The sequence below is a fragment of the Athene cunicularia genome (genome assembly GCF_003259725.1).
Source record: "Athene cunicularia isolate RWA chromosome 4 unlocalized genomic scaffold, athCun1 chr4_part1, whole genome shotgun sequence".
NCBI classification, from domain to species: domain Eukaryota; kingdom Metazoa; phylum Chordata; class Aves; order Strigiformes; family Strigidae; genus Athene; species Athene cunicularia.
The window spans coordinates 28,760,198-28,778,082 of NW_020799098.1; the positions used below are offsets into that span (position 1 = coordinate 28,760,198).

At 39.6% G+C, this 17,885-nt stretch overlaps 1 protein-coding gene across 1 annotated transcript in view; it reads right to left on the reverse strand.

The window, feature by feature from the left end:
• Nucleotides 1–17,885, reverse strand: part of SCFD2 (sec1 family domain containing 2) — a gene marked incomplete at its 5' end in the record, with an annotated part of 197,228 nt that overhangs the window by 105,001 nt on the left and 74,342 nt on the right. Inside the window, one exon of the mRNA XM_026846978.1 lies at nt 4,471–4,720. Within this exon, the coding sequence (XP_026702779.1) occupies nt 4,471–4,720 (250 nt within the window). The remainder of the gene's footprint in view (nt 1–4,470; nt 4,721–17,885) is intronic.

Genomic DNA, 17,885 nt, shown 5'->3' on the forward strand with positions numbered 1-17,885 from the left:
ACAACACGTACTATTTAACAGTTCCATCAAACACAACACCACTAATATACTTTTATATTATTATGCATGCAAAAATATTGTATCACATTTCTTAAATCTTATTGGGTGATTAATGTGTTGCATTTTCATTTTAATTAACAGTTCCAGGATACTTTTTTTAGTGCTTCAATGAAACAAGGTGTTACATAAATGCAGAATGCTATTGTACAAATATTTTGGAAAACACATGTTCAGGCAACAATAAAGTTGGGAAGACTAACACTCAATAGCCAGGAAATTGTGAGTGCTTACGCTTCTTTCACAATATAAGTTTTTGCAAGTGCTGCATCTTAACGCATTCTGCAGAGGGCTGCAATCATCTAGGCTACATCAGGGAAACCTAGTGTGGCCGACTGGACAGACAGACTAACATCTCTGAGAACTGCTTTCTTTTCCACTACTGCAAATACTAATACAGTTTCACTAGGTAACACCAAAACCCAAACATAGCATAAATATGCCCTGTGCACTGATGAGCCACATCTTTTGGGGGAGGTTAGCACTAGTTCTGTGTGGTTATCACATCACTGGAGATTTCTTATAGGCATAAACTCAGGCAAGCGTAAGTAAGTTTACATTTAACATGTACAATAGGAATAAAAGATACCTCGTATAAACCTGGTTATTACTTTGACTGATGACTTGACCTCAAAAGTCAAGTTTTCTAAACTTGACAAGGGTTTTGCATTTTATTTCTCAAGTGACTCCACGGGAACAACAAATAAAACCAACAAAAATGTGTATCTGTCAAGACTGCACACCTTCCATGCTTTGCAGAGAAGAGGAAAACAAAAGGCTTAGGCAGCAGTTCAGAGCTACAGCTGAGATACGGCTTTTAATTTCAACTTAAATCAACCAGTACAGTGTTGGGTCCAAACTAAAACCAAAACAGCAGGCACAGGAGCATCAGAAAGCAGAGCACAAAGTATTCTCTCTGTTCAAAGACATGTAATCACTAATACTTGAAAATGTAATTTAATGCTTTTCTTCTTCAAGTTCCAAAATGAGTCACACAAAGCTAAGAGCAGCAGTCCACTTCATGAAGTGCAAACTGAGACCCAGATAAAGTTACTTGCTGAGAGAGAGTCTCACTTTATTAGTACTTATTCATCATGTGTAAGAATAGCTGAAGCTATACTGTTCTGGTTCTCTGTGGTGTTCAGTCCATACATACACTGAATGCAGACATGGCTCATAGAAAATACACTATATAATCATGAAATTGAAGACTGTGCTACAGTGCACACAGGAGTCAAATGATGGTTGCATGGGAAACTGAGTTACTGGCATTTCTCAACTTTGAAGTGCTTGGCTTTGCAGCCTACACATTATTACTTCTGTACGCCTTTTTAAAGGCAACAGTCAATTTTGCTATCTGTTGCTATAACCAAAGCTGTCCAATCATGCATCAACAACAGGGTTTGAAACTTCAGCCTGCAGCTCTGCAGATTAAGCTACTTAGTAAGAGCGGATTTACTGCAGAATGGATATTGAATATTCAGGAACTCAGGTCCCACATGGGAACCTGGAGGTGAGGAGTGAGCCAGCAGGCAGTGTCTTGAAGGCTCCCAGTAACTGGCTTACTTTTCTCTCCTGACATACCTGATTTAACATTCTTCCTATCACTTACCTTGATGGAAAGCTGAAAATGAATGACCGTGAATATTTTCCTTTCTTCTGACTGTGAATGAGATGTTCCAATAATTAATGAAATTTATTTTAGTCTAATTAACTTTTGTGGCTATTTAAGACCAAAAAGGTTTGCTCTTATTTCTGACTTACAGTAAAATGAGGGCAGAATGCTATAGGTCTGGACCACAATCTGTCCAGACACATGGCTCTTGCTAACCTGTAGGGCTGACCTGACCTTGTGAAAATAGGCCAAGGTGTATCTGCTAAAAGGAACAGCCGGTCTGTAGTTCATAGTATGTTCTGCTGGAAGCAGAAGATGTCTCAGCATTATAACCAGTATTGTATCAAAAGGAGAAACTGGTGCTGTCATCTAGTTGCCATCTTTCAGCCCTGCTACAAAGCCCTCCTGCTGTGCCTTTGAAAAAAAACTTGCAGGTGCTCCTATGCTTCTGACTTGCTTTGCCTCCCAAGCCACAAGCAAGATACCCAGGGTTCAGAGGGAAGCAAGATGTGGAACACAGGCCTGCTACAACACAGGTCAAGGAAGAGGAGGTCTAAGACTGCTCATGTTTCCTCAGTTTTCCCAATTCAACTGTACGGCAAATATAGCAAATTATGAATTCAGCAAATTCCACTAATGCTGAAAAAGCAATCTGTTAGATAAATAAAGGCTTGAAAACTACCTAAGGGGCATTCCTAGAAATTTATACTTTCCTCCCAAGACAATCTTTATTTTGGTCATGACAGTAAGTTTTAGTATTTTTTCCTCTTTTATGATTAAGTCAAAAGAACCATTGTTCTAAATAAGATATAAAACAAAGAATGCAGATAAACCAAAAAAAGCATGCAAATAAAGGGAAATACTATCACACACTTGTGCAGAAAGCATAAACATGGTTGTGCTAAACACACAGATACAGGAATAGAAGGATGCAAGGACTCTGGCTTTGTGTCATAGAATTAACTTCACCACATAATGATTTGTTTGATATAAAACTACCAGTGCTGGGTCTGGCTGGGATGGAGTTAACTTTCTTCACAGCAGCTTGTATGGTGCTCTGTTTTGGATTTGTGGCTAAACCCATGTTGATAACACACGAATGCTTTGGCTACTGCTGAACAGTGTTTGCACAGTGTCAAGGCTTTCTCTTTTTCATAGTCAGATGCCCCACATAACAGAGTGAATACTTATGCCTACAGAGATGAATGCTGTTCTTCAGGCACTCACCATGCTTCTAATAGTCTGTCCACTATGTAAAAAGACAGAAGTAATTTTATTTCATAAACTAAAGAAACTTTGCACTGAAACATTCATTCACCTGTTCATCTGCCCAGAAGTTGAGAGCAAACACCCAGATATCCACTTTTACTCAGGAAACAGGCACACTGGAAATCAAGCATACGAGTATTTTGTAAAAACTATGAAATTACTGACCAGTTATGGAGCATAAGACAAGCACAGTGACTATTTTGATCTCCATCTGTGCTTAAAACTACATAACCTGAGAGCATAGAGAGCAACAAAGGAAGCATCTATTTACAAAGGAATGCAGCTTCTCTCTGGTACTCGACCAAAGTTTCAGAGACTTTAAATCTTCCCATACTTACATTAGGCACAACAAAGAGAAACTGATAAACTGTGATTCAAAACACTGTCAATCATAGCAGAAAAGGCAAAATATGAAAATGGATGTTTAGAAATGACTCTACTGCATCCAGTAGAAGATACCACTGAAGCTGTGAGGGAAGCACTACACAGTGGACAGTACGCATTAAAAAACAGGAGAGCAAAAATCTACAAGAAGCCTGGGAACACTGTGGATACCATGGCCAAGAGTATTAAAGTAACAGCACAGTGCATATGACTGAACATGTCCATTCCTTCAGTAAGAGTCTTTTAACAATTACAGTATTTTACACTCAAAGTAACAGCAGACGAGTCAGACCACACCTGAATTTTGAAGCAGAGCATCCACAGGGAATAGTACCAGAATAACCAACAGCAGTATTATTCCACTTCCCTTGAGACTCCCCACTTAGACCAATTCTTGACAAAGGCTTTCAACTATAAGCTCCTCACATCTTGACTTATGTTCATATACTCCCTACCTCAAAGATGACCTAGTCAACGACCTGCTCACTATTAGTAAATATTGAGAAAACGTACAGCAGGAAGCAAGATTCTTTCTGCCATTCAGATATGCCACCCTTGAGACATAGTTCAATCATCCTAATGAATGTTTTTAACAATTATTTTTTTTTCTAAAACATGACACTGGCAGCAAGAGGTTAGGGCTTTCCTATTCTATGAGTGCTCATCTAAAAAAAGGCTTAGCATGCTATTTTTAAAGGCTAATGTTCATGTTGTTTCAGCAAAAAGCTCAATGTTGGTTTTAGACACATTTCTTCTTTTATGCCAGACAGGCCAGCTCCTCATATTCACAAAGCAACTGTGGTTCACTGAACATGCTTCCAGAATTAATTTTGACTTCCCAGGGTCAACTTTACACTGATCAATGAAAGAAGTTGTGGAAAAGATTACCTTATGAAAACACACAAACTTAGCCAACCTTTAACAAAAAGAACAACTTGTAGAGCTTTCATCAGACTCAGCACTCTTCAAGGACAGCCTGTCAGCATTTGGCATATATGAACATGGGAGATGGAACAAATCTACAGGAAATCCTTGTGCTTACTCACGTACCCTCAGCACCACAGACAAGTCAAGCTGCTTTTATGTTTCTCCCAGTTCCTGCATTCCCAGCCATCCAATTTCTCACCACACAAGCAGAATCTTACCTGTTATTTTCTGCAACAAAGGAGATAGCTGTGGCTCATCATTAATGGCCTTGACTAGGGCCTTTTTCACCTCTTCTTCAGCTGCATCTAGCTCTTTTCCACTTTTGATTTCTCCAACTACAGAATACATGTATACCAGCAAGACAAGAAAGTCCTCGAAGGTATAATCATATTTCGTCCTCTTGTTATAAGACTTGATCATTGGTAATAACTGGTTCAAAACACTGGGCATTTCTGACTCGCCAATAGTCTGAAAAACAGAAGGAAGATCATGTCAGATTTCCCCCATAGTGCTTATCGGTTAGCATCAGAAATGCTCCTGCTTGTCTCTGCAAGTTATTATTTCCCATAATAGCAGCGCTCATTTAATGAAACATAGTTCAATATTTGCATTCTTATTTGACAGCACATGGTCGCGTGACTTATTTGCTGTTCAGACAACAAATTTATTAGTTTCCTACAAGTTTCTTCCTAGGGACTCATGATAGCAGCATCTTAGAACTTGAAAAGGCTGCTGATGAGATCTTCTCCATGTACCAGTATGATAAGAGGACAAGAGCATCAGTCTCTGCAATATGGATAGAAATGCTACAAAGCACAAGGTCAAATGCTTCCTCTAAATTTCAGGCCTCCGCCTTGGGCCTGATTTTGTACTTGAGCAGGGAGGTCAAAGCCCATCTCCCATTGACTCTCAGTTGCTACTGCAAGCTCTCAGCACATCTGCAAACCTGACCCTATGCTTTCAGGTCAGAAACCCAGAAAATTAGAAACAGAGGAAACCACCTGTGAAGCACATGGTTTAAGTGATCATCATGGTTTCCTAAAAGACCTCTATGACAGGACAAGGACAGGGCAGCAATCAATGGCCTGCTGTGTGCCCTAACCCTCTTCTCCCTCTACCTTTTTCACAACACACTCACCAGCTTCTCAAGCCACTGAAACCCCTTTTTTGCTAGGCAGGTCAGGCTCATTCTCACAGCACATCCATGCTGCAAGGTAAGGCAAAGATCATGCGGAAGCAGGGAGAAGTACATGACAGTGAGGCTGAAAGATGATCACATGTACACAAGGAGAGGAAGGCTGGCAGAGAAAAGCAGGGGGGAACTGAGAGTTTGCTGGGATGTCCTAAATTCTCAGCAGTTGAAATTGCACTTACTTCTTCTAAGATATGTGGGAGGTGTCTGTACAGCTTTACTGTGGTTGTAAAAAGGAGGCTTGAGACACAAATCCCCTGAAGTGCCACACTGACATCATGTAACACCAAAGCTGGAGTTTAGATCCACTGTGCGGGTCTCTGCCACTCAGGACAGCAGAGTGGCTAATGATACTGCCAAAGTGCCACCCTCGCTGCGTGCACACACCTGCGTATGAAATCTCCACACACCAGTTTTCTGCTGTGGGTTAGTTTGCAGCTCAGCAGTGGGATCAGGTGAGAAGCGGGGCCAGTACAAGGCAAGCAGAAGGAGCATATTGCTCCTGCAGGGGCAGGGAGGTGTGGGAAGAGAGAACAACAGCCTTCCTCTCTCAGTGGCAGTGACTGATCTGATCCATCCAAGAGGTCTCCTGCAACACCAGTACCCTGTCTCTTGCCCTGTGATAACCAAACAGCTTCCTGTGAAAACCTGTGGGTCAATTTATAGTGTACAGGGTAACATCAAATCTCTTATAATCCAAAGAGTTAAGTCTGCAAACATTTATTCTTGGTTGTTACTACAGTAACTTCAAACAGACTAGTCATTGTAAGCAGTTACCATAGCAAATAATATACCCTTTAAATAGATTCACAATAAGTAAATAAAATACAAAACAAACTAACCAGAAAGAGACACAAGTTTATACAATAAGAAAATCATGCAATTAGACTTATCACTGCTTTTAACTGCATTAGTTTAGTTCTGAGCTCTTCTGACAACTGAGTAGTTTTTTCTGAAAACTGGGCAGGTATTTCCGAGTCTAATTTTAGGAACACAGAAAATAAAAGTTTCATCTCCTGGAGTATTCCATACAATACTTCAGGGAATCATGGTTTTGGTTGTATTTTGTTTTAGCTGTTTTTTGACAATCTCAGCAACGCTAACAAGCATCTCATAAACCGTAGTTTTTATACTTACACCAATCCACTACAGATCTCGCTCATAAAGAAAGCATGAATTACTCAAGTTCTCAAGAAACTTTTTTTCCAGCCTGTGCTATAGGAAACAACACTTCTGCAGACTTTGGGCCCCACCCTGCTCCTGACATACAAGTTTTGCCATGGACCCATCTTTCAAGGGACTTTAATGTGGTCAGATGTTATGTTTCTGTTCGAATACATACCTTATAGAAGAATTTTCTAACTACCCACATGCTAAACCTAACAGTAAGTGCAACTGTGGACTTGAAGCAGTAAATTACAAAGCTACAGTGGTCAAAAGCATGTGGGAGCCAAAAAGGAACATTTAGAAATCCGGGAGGGGTTGGCACCCTGTGTGTATTTGGGCAGGGAGCATTAAATCACATGCACAGCAAGTCCAGGCACTACTCTGCCTGGGAAGCAAATCTATGGTGTTTGGCACCAGTCTGGCACATGCTGGCAGCTGGGCCACCCTCAAGACAAGGCCATCAGTTCCCAAATTTCAATTCAGCCCTACCTCTGTTCAATATTACCTGCTCCCTTCTTGAAAAGTGACAGACACAAATTCTCATCTGTACTCCAGTACAATAAATACCAGATCATCCAGATCCTAAAATGGAAAAAGACAAAACTTCCAAGGAATACAGAGCTATGCAGCTACTGGGAGAAAGCCTAAGAACTGAAGACTAACCTACAAGTGAAGTTATTCTGGAATAGACGACAAGCTTCAATCTATATTAATCTGAATTCACTTTCCAGGAGAGCAAGCTCTATGCCACATATTATTGAATATAATCTACCATCTACTATTCTTCCATCCCCTCCCAACATACAAACTCCCTACTTCACCCCATCTCTAAATATCTCATAGCATGCTCTTACAACACCAAAGATGAGTTCTTGAAAAAGCTCTGTTCTGTATGAACAAATTAATCCAAATGCATAGAGCACTGAGGATGCACATGGTTGTATAAAAAAGTAGGGTCAACAGCTTCTGCTTGAGGATAGTAGCTCCTGAGAGTACACGTGTACAGCATCTCTGGCAAACTTTCAAATATACATGCTAAAAAAAAAAAATAGGTCTAAACTTTCAGGATGATTTACTGTAGGGCTAAAACTCAACAACTTAAAGCAACAATTGCCACCTCTTATCTTCAAAGTAAAAATGAAAGAGAAAAAAAAAATTAAAGAGCTATAATAAACCGTTAACTTCAGAACGCACGTAGGGTCTTTCTGGGTTATGAACTTCTCTGGAATGTTTTTCCCTTATCTCTTGGGAAATGGCACTACAGAGGACTTCAAATGGAACTGCCAAGTTTCAGAGGCTATTTTGTCCAAACAGGCCAGTTGGACTGGAGCGTGCATGAAAAAAAAAAAAAAAAAAAAAAAAAGCTGGGAAATTTGCCTCAAACAAAATCCACTGGCAGATTGTCATTATCTGGCCACCTCCGATGATTTAGAGGCTCCCTGCACCGCCTAACAATCAATCAATTACCCTGATTGAACAACCCTAAAACACAAGTTTTAAAAATGTAACTACCCATGACCCAAATTTCCTGCTGGTTATGTTGGCCTCAGGTTAGCCCCATTTGTCTATCATCAAGGGAGCCAATAAAAATAATAAAAACAGATCAGTTCTGAGCTTTCCAAAGCCTGTGTAAAAACATTAACACTGCTTAATGCAGAGCCAGCTAAGGCCCAAGCTCTAACGCCTTCTGCTCACTTGCATTGTTTGGACATTTTGATGCTATAATCATATATGCTTCAGAATCCAGGGAGAGTTTGTGATAGATTTTTGTTGTTTTCCATCTCTTTCCTCCACCCTCCTTCGTTATTTATTTTTATAACTTAAGCTGTGTAATAATTTACTATCCCTAAGGGTAAATGAACTGACGTCAATTTGCTGATTTTTGCAAAAGAACCGAGTTTTGGCAGATGGAAGAACAGTGAAGAAAGTAAAAAAATCTTTTTTTTCAGTTTTTAAACAGTGAACATGATATTGTGCTTCAAAAGTGACATTTAAAATGTGATTTAAAGGTTCTACAGGAATTAAGAGGAAGTGTAATAAACCCAAGAAAAAATGTTTAGCATTTCTGTGAAAGGCATTATTTTCAGTATTAAATAAACCTGTAAGAATCTAAAGCCATATGTATCATTAGATATCTTTTATACAATAGAAAACAGAGTGTGCTGGGGAGGAAGAGAAGAGGAGGGTCAGAGTTTACTTGAATTAACACGTGTCCCTGACAAAATTGAGAAGAGAACTGAGCACTCTAATCCCTGAGCTTCCAGCCCACTGTCCTCAACACATCATTAAAAATATTAAAGCAAAAATCAACTTCAAGCAAGTGGAATTTATTTTCTTTTAAAATCCAGGAGGAGGGAGGAGATAAATCTTAAGAGACTACTTCACTACGTAAATATTCTAGCAGCTTTCCATTTAGGAGGCAAAACATGTTTAATTCCTTCAGAGGTTGCATGAGTTAACAGAACTTTTTGGAATGGGAGCCACACAGCTTTACAACAGTGAGGAATTTTATTGGGGAAAAACAAAACTAGAAAACAACACTCAAACCCGGCTCAGGTAAAACCAGCAGAAGTATCAGTGGAAACACACAAGCCCTTGGGTCATTTGCTGCCCCACATTCCTGAACTGCCCTATTTAATAGAAGTTCCTTTTATTGATAACTTAGGTGGAAAAACAGAGCTCATGAGTTGTAGAATAAGCAGCTTGCAATGTTGTTGCATTTGATCTGTTACGTTTTACCTGGGTTTGACATTTTGTGATTTTGCCACCATATTAGCTTCCCCACTATCCAGACAAAGGCAGAATATTCTTACTGCTAAAAGTGAGAATGGCACCAAGGTAGGACCTCATAGGTATGCAAAACCAGCTCAGAAACTTCTATGGCAACAGATCTCTACAGCTGTAGTCAGTGAAAACCAGAGGCGCTGCCAAGCTAAGGAGGAGTCTTAGCTGCCTGCAGTGCTCAGCTGCCCATAAATCAAACGCTGCAGTTCTCTTACTTGCCATTTTACAGTGTTTGGCCACCTGAGATTTAGGGTTTGATTGCACGTAATTTCCATATGGGTGAGAAGATGTCTGTACTCCCTACTTCCAACAGAACAGTAATTCCATGAGTTTAGCGTTCATTGAATGGCCTATGGGTGACTAGTGATTTGACACAATAAATAAGTATGATCTTACCACGCAAATTATCTTTTTCCATAAGAAGCTCTATAAATCATTATAATTCTTGACTTGGGCAGGTTTTGATAACAATGTACCTTTCTCTTTGTCTTCTCTTTACATATTTGTAGGGTATAATTGAAGAATAACCAACCCAAAACACAACACAAAACATGAAGGTCCTCAAAGTACTACACTCTCACAGTTAGGAAACCCCTCGATCTGTCAGCATCAAAATATATAACATCCAATTATTCAGGCAGACTATTTAAGAAGAGGATGAAATAATTTTGATAACTGAAGTCTACCGTCTGTACACTTCCTTTTGCAGGAAGTGAGTTTGGATGCCAGAAGAGTTTTATTCTCAAACTTATGTTTCCAGCTGGGGAAGGTTGACAAAGCCTCCTCTTGCAGGGGAAAGGAGTAAACTTTAGCCTTAGGGGAAAGCAGACAAAGCATCCAGTGAACTCAGCAGCCTGAGAGTGGTGGTGTGAGATGCTGGCAATAAATGGCCACTTCCAGTAAAAAAACAAAGTGGGAATCATTAAAGGTAAGGAGAAAGTTCACACTGCCTTTTGCTAGGGACCAAAACATGTTTATGACTTGCCTCTGTCAATACCATAAGACTTGCATCTTCCTCTCTTTAATGGCAGCATCTGTCTATTCACTTGATAGATGATACAGAAATCCACCAAGAACACGCATATAAAGAAAGTAGTGGAGAACTAAACTGCCAGTGAGAGACACAGGAAACAGTAAAAGCATCTAGGACCTGTCTCCTCTGTCATTACTCTTAATGACTCCTCTGTCTTTAATGAAATATCCCTACGGACCCATTTCTATCTCCTGTCCCCTTTTCTGCATTTATCACCCACTCTGAGCATAGCCCCAGGAACTACATTCTCAAAACTGCAGAGACAATTTCCAGGCAGCCCCTGTAGACAGAGTTTAAAATTCTACTGTAAACAAATAGAAAGCAAATAAAAGAAAACTAGTCAGCTTTTTTAAAGCTATTTTCAACCTGGCTTATGATGTCAAAGACACAGATTCACATTCATCCTGTGTTCATGCTCTCCTAATTGGCCTTCATTCTTGCCTTCTGCCTACCACAGCATCTTCCTTCTGCGCCTGCTGAAGTGTTTCTGTGACTGTGAATTAAAACAAATCATTTTAATCAGACTGGTTCTCTGCTCAGGTTTACTGCTTGGCCACAGAAACACACTAGCCATGAAGGCCAAGGATTGGACTGCTTCCTTATGCAACAATACTGGATTGAAGCCTACATGAACTAGAGTTTAAGGTTGCCAAGAGATATAAAAGGAAATTATAGAAATAACAATCTGCTTTTTGGATGACTTCTTCAATACACTGTCATATAGCCAGATTCTTAATTTGTGTCTATCAGTCAACACTACACATATCAACACTTGTTTGCCAATTTATACCTGCTGAATATCTATCCAGGATGTTAGCACTTACTGCAAAACACAGTGATGAGTCAAAGGCAAGAAAAATTAACTTAGAACATAAAGCTTTTAAAAAGCACAACATTTGTAAGCTCTTACGGTCAGAGATTTATTTTTTTTTTTAACATGTGTCTTGCATAATTCCAAACTGCACCACCAACACTTAACAGCTAATATGTGATAACAACAAAAATATTTAAAACAAGCTGTTCAAGCCCTATCAAAAGCAAAGCCCAGGACAGTTCTTTCAGCCAAAAACTCCCTAGCCCATGATCATGACCTAAGCAATTGGATTGCACTGTAACCCATAGCCAAAGTAGTACATTCCAGTAGTTTTCTTCCTTAGGACATAAAAAGAAATTATATTTTGAACAACATAATTAAGATTTCCTCCTATCACCTTTCTCCTACCTTTACTGAGCACCATAGTTGTTTGACAACAATTTCCCATTTTCAATCACCTTACAACTTCTTCCATTATTTTTGTTTCTTGAGTTACAAGAGTTACTGTATCAGAACTGAAAGACTTACACAGACATTCTGAGAAAATTTAAATGCCATCACAAAAGCTTGTAATAAACCCACTAATATCTAATCTTCCACAGTTCAGAAATCACCTCATCCCTGTGAGTTATGCTGTCTGGCACTGTATCATTAGATCATATGGTCCAGTTTTTCCCTCTCTCTTTGGAAACTGTCTAAGTGTACAGCTGTGTTAAGATATTTTAATGGGTTCATGGGGGCTCAGCAGCAACAGCATACTGAAAAAAGGATATTTAATAAGTCTGGATTTTATTAGACAAAGCTCTACAAGGATAAGGACAATTTTACTTAAATCACCGCATGTCTGACATAAGAGACTCATCAGCAAGTTAAAAAGGGAGGACTTCCAACCTACTCAGTCAAAAGCTTTTAGCTGTGATTGCTTCTACAGACATGCTTGGTAAAAACATGAATCAGCATGGCAAAAACAGTGTCAGAAGAATGAAAAAGGAGTGCAGACACAGCCAAGATAAAACATGTATCAGAGAAAGACTGTGGTCCTATGCATGTCAGGATTTTTTTGTGTGTGCTTTTTTGAGGTTGTTTGTTTGTTTTTATAAGCCTTGGAATATTGGGAAAACTGCCAGAAGATGGTAGGAGTTCAAAATTCAGAAAAGGGCACAAGGATAACATAATATCCTAGGAGGTTAAAACTCATACAGGGTTTGAGAACAATGGGAAAGCGTTCAGTCACTATAAAGCAAAGGCTAAGAATCCACAGGGACAGAAAACAAATAAAAGAGGTATAAATCAAGAAAAATACAGTACAACCAAATCACTCATTCAGTAGTTCAGACCGTATCTGCATGAGGAAGGGATTCTATCCTGGGAGGCGATTACTGAGAAAGATTTGAGAAACGCTCTGGAGAAAGAAAAGGACAGAAATCCCTGCACAGATCACTAGCTATAATCCTTCAAGTTGGAAAAACAGATGACCCAGAGGGGTTAAAAGGTCTAAAAAATTATGAGTGGTCTAGAGAAGGAAGGTGGGGATTGACTGCTCACTCTCTGTCCCAGCAATAACAGGTAAGAGCCAGTTTAGAAAGCAAATTAAATAGAGGTGGTTCTTCATGTAATTTGCTCAGATGTGTAACTCCTTTCCCAAAGGTGGTTGTGCTGCTAAATTCTTACTTGGCTTCACAATGATGGGAAAACTCACAGGGGAAAAAATTCCTGTCAAATACTAGTACATATAGAGAAACAACATCTGTTCCAGAACTTAAAATGGTTGGAGCTGGGAGAATATTACATAACCTTGTCCTCTTCTCTTAATCTTTTGTAGGCAGCTGCTTTTGAGTATGGTTAGAAAAAGCACACTAGCTCAGCTACATTTTTGATCCAATCCAGAATTGTCTTATTTACCTCAAAGTCAAAGCAAAAGGACTAATATGACTACAAAATAGAGTATCCAGGGGAAAGAAGTAGGGGAGCAGGTTTATTACAGTATGTGGCACTTGTCAGGAATAATTCCAATAATATATGGTGCCCAGATCCAGTGTCTACATTTCTAAGCTGTGGAAAACTACAGACAATGTTGGACAGAGTTACAAAACAAATAGAAAAGTAAATTTCTTCAGGGTGAAAGGTAGCTGGCTCATCAAAAGGAAGAATAACAGTTTATGTATGTCTCTTTAGACAGAAGAAAATTCCAGAGTAAGAGACAGCTCTCGAATCTAGTCAAGAAAGGCACAGGAAGAACAAGGGAAGGTGAAACTGATTTTTCCAATTCTCAAGTTAGTGGAGATGCTCTCAGTGGTGTGCATATTTCAGAAAGACTTTGGAGTGTGAAAGGACAGAAAACAAGCAGAAAGCACAAACTCAGTGGTCTCACGCAATAAAACACTACTCATAAAATGCATCTGGTGAATAAAACCATAAACTCTTTGGCACAGTGCTTAATTGCAGTGAAAAGAATTGTGAACTGTGAGGGGAAAATCCTTTAGAAATAGCAGTAAGGGTAAAAGTAATACATACTGAAATACTGTACATGCTGTGGGGGGCTGGCACACAGCAGTAAGTTATAAAAGGACACTGAGTCAAAACAACCCCATCTTGTGCCTTTTCCTCCACATTCTTGCCTCTTCTGAGGTACCTCTTCTCTGTCAGCCCTTTGTTCTATGCATCATGCTTCATTCCTACAGCAGTCTAACATCAGATGTTCCAGACACTCCTCAGGGCTGCAGGGAAACCTCCAGACTTCTGGTGATAGGTCAGTCCATGGTGGACACTGGTACCAAAAATGAAAAAATGAGATGGCCTGGACAAGGGTAAAATGGAAGAACAAGTCCTAACAGGTGAAAAATAAAAGGAGTCTGGAGCCTACACGACTGTTTGGGTTCATTTGAAATAAATCGGTTTTCTTACTGATGTTGGCTTTTTGTGTTTAAGTGTGTTACCTCACCATCAAACTTTTTTAAACAAATCCAGTCACCTTCTGCCCCTAGATGTTCAGCATTAACAATCAAGACATGTATCATACATTGCCACAAGCACCAATGCCAGTTTGTGCCAAAGCAGCATACAAATCATGATTCCAACTAAGTTAGTGCCAAACATATTCCTGATAGCTTTTAGTAATGATTAGAGATTACACTAGTAGCCAAAATATGCTGATTAAGGGTACTATTTGGACCAAAATATACCCCATTTCACAGTATCCCTGAGACCCAACTTCTTTTTGACAATTTGTGGAAATGGATCCCGATCTGAGCCAAGCAGCATTGTCTATCCCTTCTCTTTTGCTCATTTTCTTAAAAAAGGCCAAAACCCAGTGAAAAATCTACCACTAACATAAACATACCTGCCAGAAACTGTTGGAATTTACCAAAATACTAGGAATTGAAACTCCTACAAGTCAAGAAACTTGAAAGCCACTTAAAACGTCAACTTGCATGAGACAGTCATACGACACTAGATGCTGGATCACATTACTGCATTTTACAGATATTAATTTAAACAGCTAACTTGGAAAAGTTTTGCATTGTCTTTAAAATATTTTATACCTTGATATGCAGATAGACATAGTATATGACATAAACCACTAGGCAAAAATATACAGACATGGGAGGTTTGTATAGGAGAAGATCCCGCTACTCTACTCACAGTCCTGGCTAGAACCACAGGAAGGAGACAGAACGGCAACACAAAGACATGTGAAGGCAGATTATCAGTCCGCTGCAGAGCACCACAGCTGTTAATCAGTACAGTAAATGTTATCACAATAGAGTACTGACATTTCTAGCCCTTGTACAAGGCTAACCATGCTTTAAACAGGATTCAGGCTTTCATGGTGATTAAAGACAGATGTCACATGCGTGATTAAGTTTGCAACTTATGAGCCCCTTATCCATTTTTGTGTGTGGAAGGAATCTTTCATTGACAGGACATCTTCACTAGATGATGCTCACTGTGGCATGAGTTGCACAAGGAAGAACATTTTTCTTCCCTTTTTCATGCTGGGAAGAATAAAACAAGCTTAATTATACAACTATATCTCATTTCATCCTACGAAACGTATCAGGTTAAAACCTTGATCTTCTTGTCCAGTTTTCCACTGCCATTAAAAACTAATCAGATTACTACCTTTCAGAGAGCAGCAGATGACAGAAACAAGAGATACTTCAAAGTAAAGGATATATTTTTTTCCCTATAAATGCACAAGAACTGCAGACGCAATGACTACTGATCATATATCTAATATAAAACATCAAGTGAAAGACAGGCATGGGCAAAATTTTAATTATTTTTCGACTGTCATAGTGGTAGGATGAAAAACTTCTGAAATCCCGTTCTTTTAATCTTCTCATCCCACCCTGGAAATGTTTTCTTGCTCTAGAAGCTAATAGGTCTCTTTACAAGCAGTTTAAATCAACTGCCTATAAGCTGTTCCTTCAGCTCCTTAACTGGGCAGGAATCCTCCATGCTGGTATTCACATGCAGCAGTGAACAGACTGCAGGCCCTGGGTTGGGCACATCTGTGTATGGGTGTGTGATCTTTTAGGACACCAGTTATTAGAAAGTATGCCCAACACCTGTTTGTCAATCACAATGCTCCACGACACTCTCATGTGCCCTTTCCCTGGCTGGCATGCAGCAGGTTCTCTCCCATTTCGGCTCCTTTTTGTGCTCCCATCAACCCCCCGTGGGAACCGGCCATGCTGGGTGGCACTGGAAGTGGTTTTGCAGCTGGATCCTTGCTCTAGATGGAGAAGATGTCGGGCTGCTCTCCCACTGCCAGTTCAAGGGCCATGTGAGGGCATCCTGGTTGCCAGGGATTGCTCCTGCCACACCTCCTCCCCATTTGTTTGTCCAGCATGAGCTATAACTAGAAAAACAATCCTGGCTTTCTGTCCCCCTGGGATTTCCCTCCCACTCAGCCAAAGGCCTGAGTCAGCATAACTATCCTTCATGATATCACATTTGTGCAAAGGGAGCTGACTGGAGCACAGGACATCTGGTCCCAATATCTACAAACACTTAAATCATGCATGCCATTCCAAACATTTAAGGACTTCAGAAGTTTTCAGTTACTTTCATATATATTTCCTAGTTGCTTCATACAGAAAGGATTTCTTATGTTCAAGTTTCACTCTGAAGATCTGGGGAAATGTATATTCCATGCCATTTTAACTTAAAAAAAAAAAAAAAAGCCTTAAATATAAGCCTAGACATGGCTTAAGCTAGCTTTATATTAACTTTAAAAAAAAAAAATATTATTCCAGAGGAATACCAAAATGTGCTGAGTTTTAACACTTAACAATTCAGATTTCAATAACAAGCAAAAAAAAATGTGGTTGATTGTGCAATGTTAAAAAAAACCCAAAACAAAATAAATCTAACAAACAAAAAACCCCTACAAAACCAGTTGCATATGCTAGATGGTGACCAAGATATTGTCTAGTTCCCTGTTGTGCTTTTTGGTAGGAGAGACAGGCACCAGACTGAGAGTCTGGAGGCTGATGCTCTCCTCCATGTCTGACTGTGAGCTTCTTGTTTTTCTCCATCTGTAAGCAGTGTTAGCTTCCTCACACTACCAAGCATTCATTCAAGTGTTCTGATACTCTGATGCTGAGTCCCAGGTATGAGTAATAACATTCAGTGCAGCAAATAACTCCCTTTGCAGTCCCCACATACACTACAAGTCATGGTATGCTGATAGCAATCCAGCAGAGGTACATTCTTAGCCTCCTGTAATCTGTTTAGAGTATTGACAGTCATCAAGCTGACATGGATGGAGCTCAGTATTAACTGGCTTCTTTTTCAAAAGCCAGTATGGGTATGTCTGTTTACCTTGCAATTTCTCTTGCACAACTCTTGCAAGAGAGAAAACATAGCCCTTTGATGTGTTTTCTATTCTTATCTGGCTCCCTGCACCTCAGGGTGGGAGTGCTTCCAACCTCTACTGTACATGTCTTCTGCTGCAGCGTACACATACCACTATAGCAGCAGAAAAATACTTACTTTTTTGGCAACTACTAGAAAATTCTTTACCCCCAGCACAGCACAGAAAGCTCCTGCTTTTCTAACAAGCCGTCTGTCAGTCTGCTCTCAGGCCACGAGAATCAGACATTTTGGGCATAAGTGATATTCCGTGTGGAGACACCATGCCAGCAAAAAAGAAAGAGGTATGAGAAACCATCGTTTGAATGAGAAAATCCAGAGGATCTTGGTTATATGTTACAACTCACAAAATACTTTAAGTCATTTATCTGAGATTTGGATCCTGTTTGGAAGGCAAACTAGTATTACAAAGCTCTTTTAGACACTGTTTATTAACATCAAAATGAAATATGAAAAGCACTTTCTGTTAAATCCAGGATCTGGACAACTCTTATAACATGTACCCTAAATAAATGAAGTAAAATGGTATTGCAACAGCTAGAAATAAAATTGTGTGTTAATACTAAAAATAAAACCAGGGGTCTTACTGCACTAATGTATGTTTAATCCTTCTAAAAATAAACTTTAAAAATAACATAATCACAGTTAAGGTACCCCCAAATGTTACAATGTGAGTAGATACTCCAGCTGGGAGCTGGAGTCACCCTCACATCCCAGACTACTTTTAGTTTTCCTGGAGCAAACATTCCACCCTTCCCAGCAG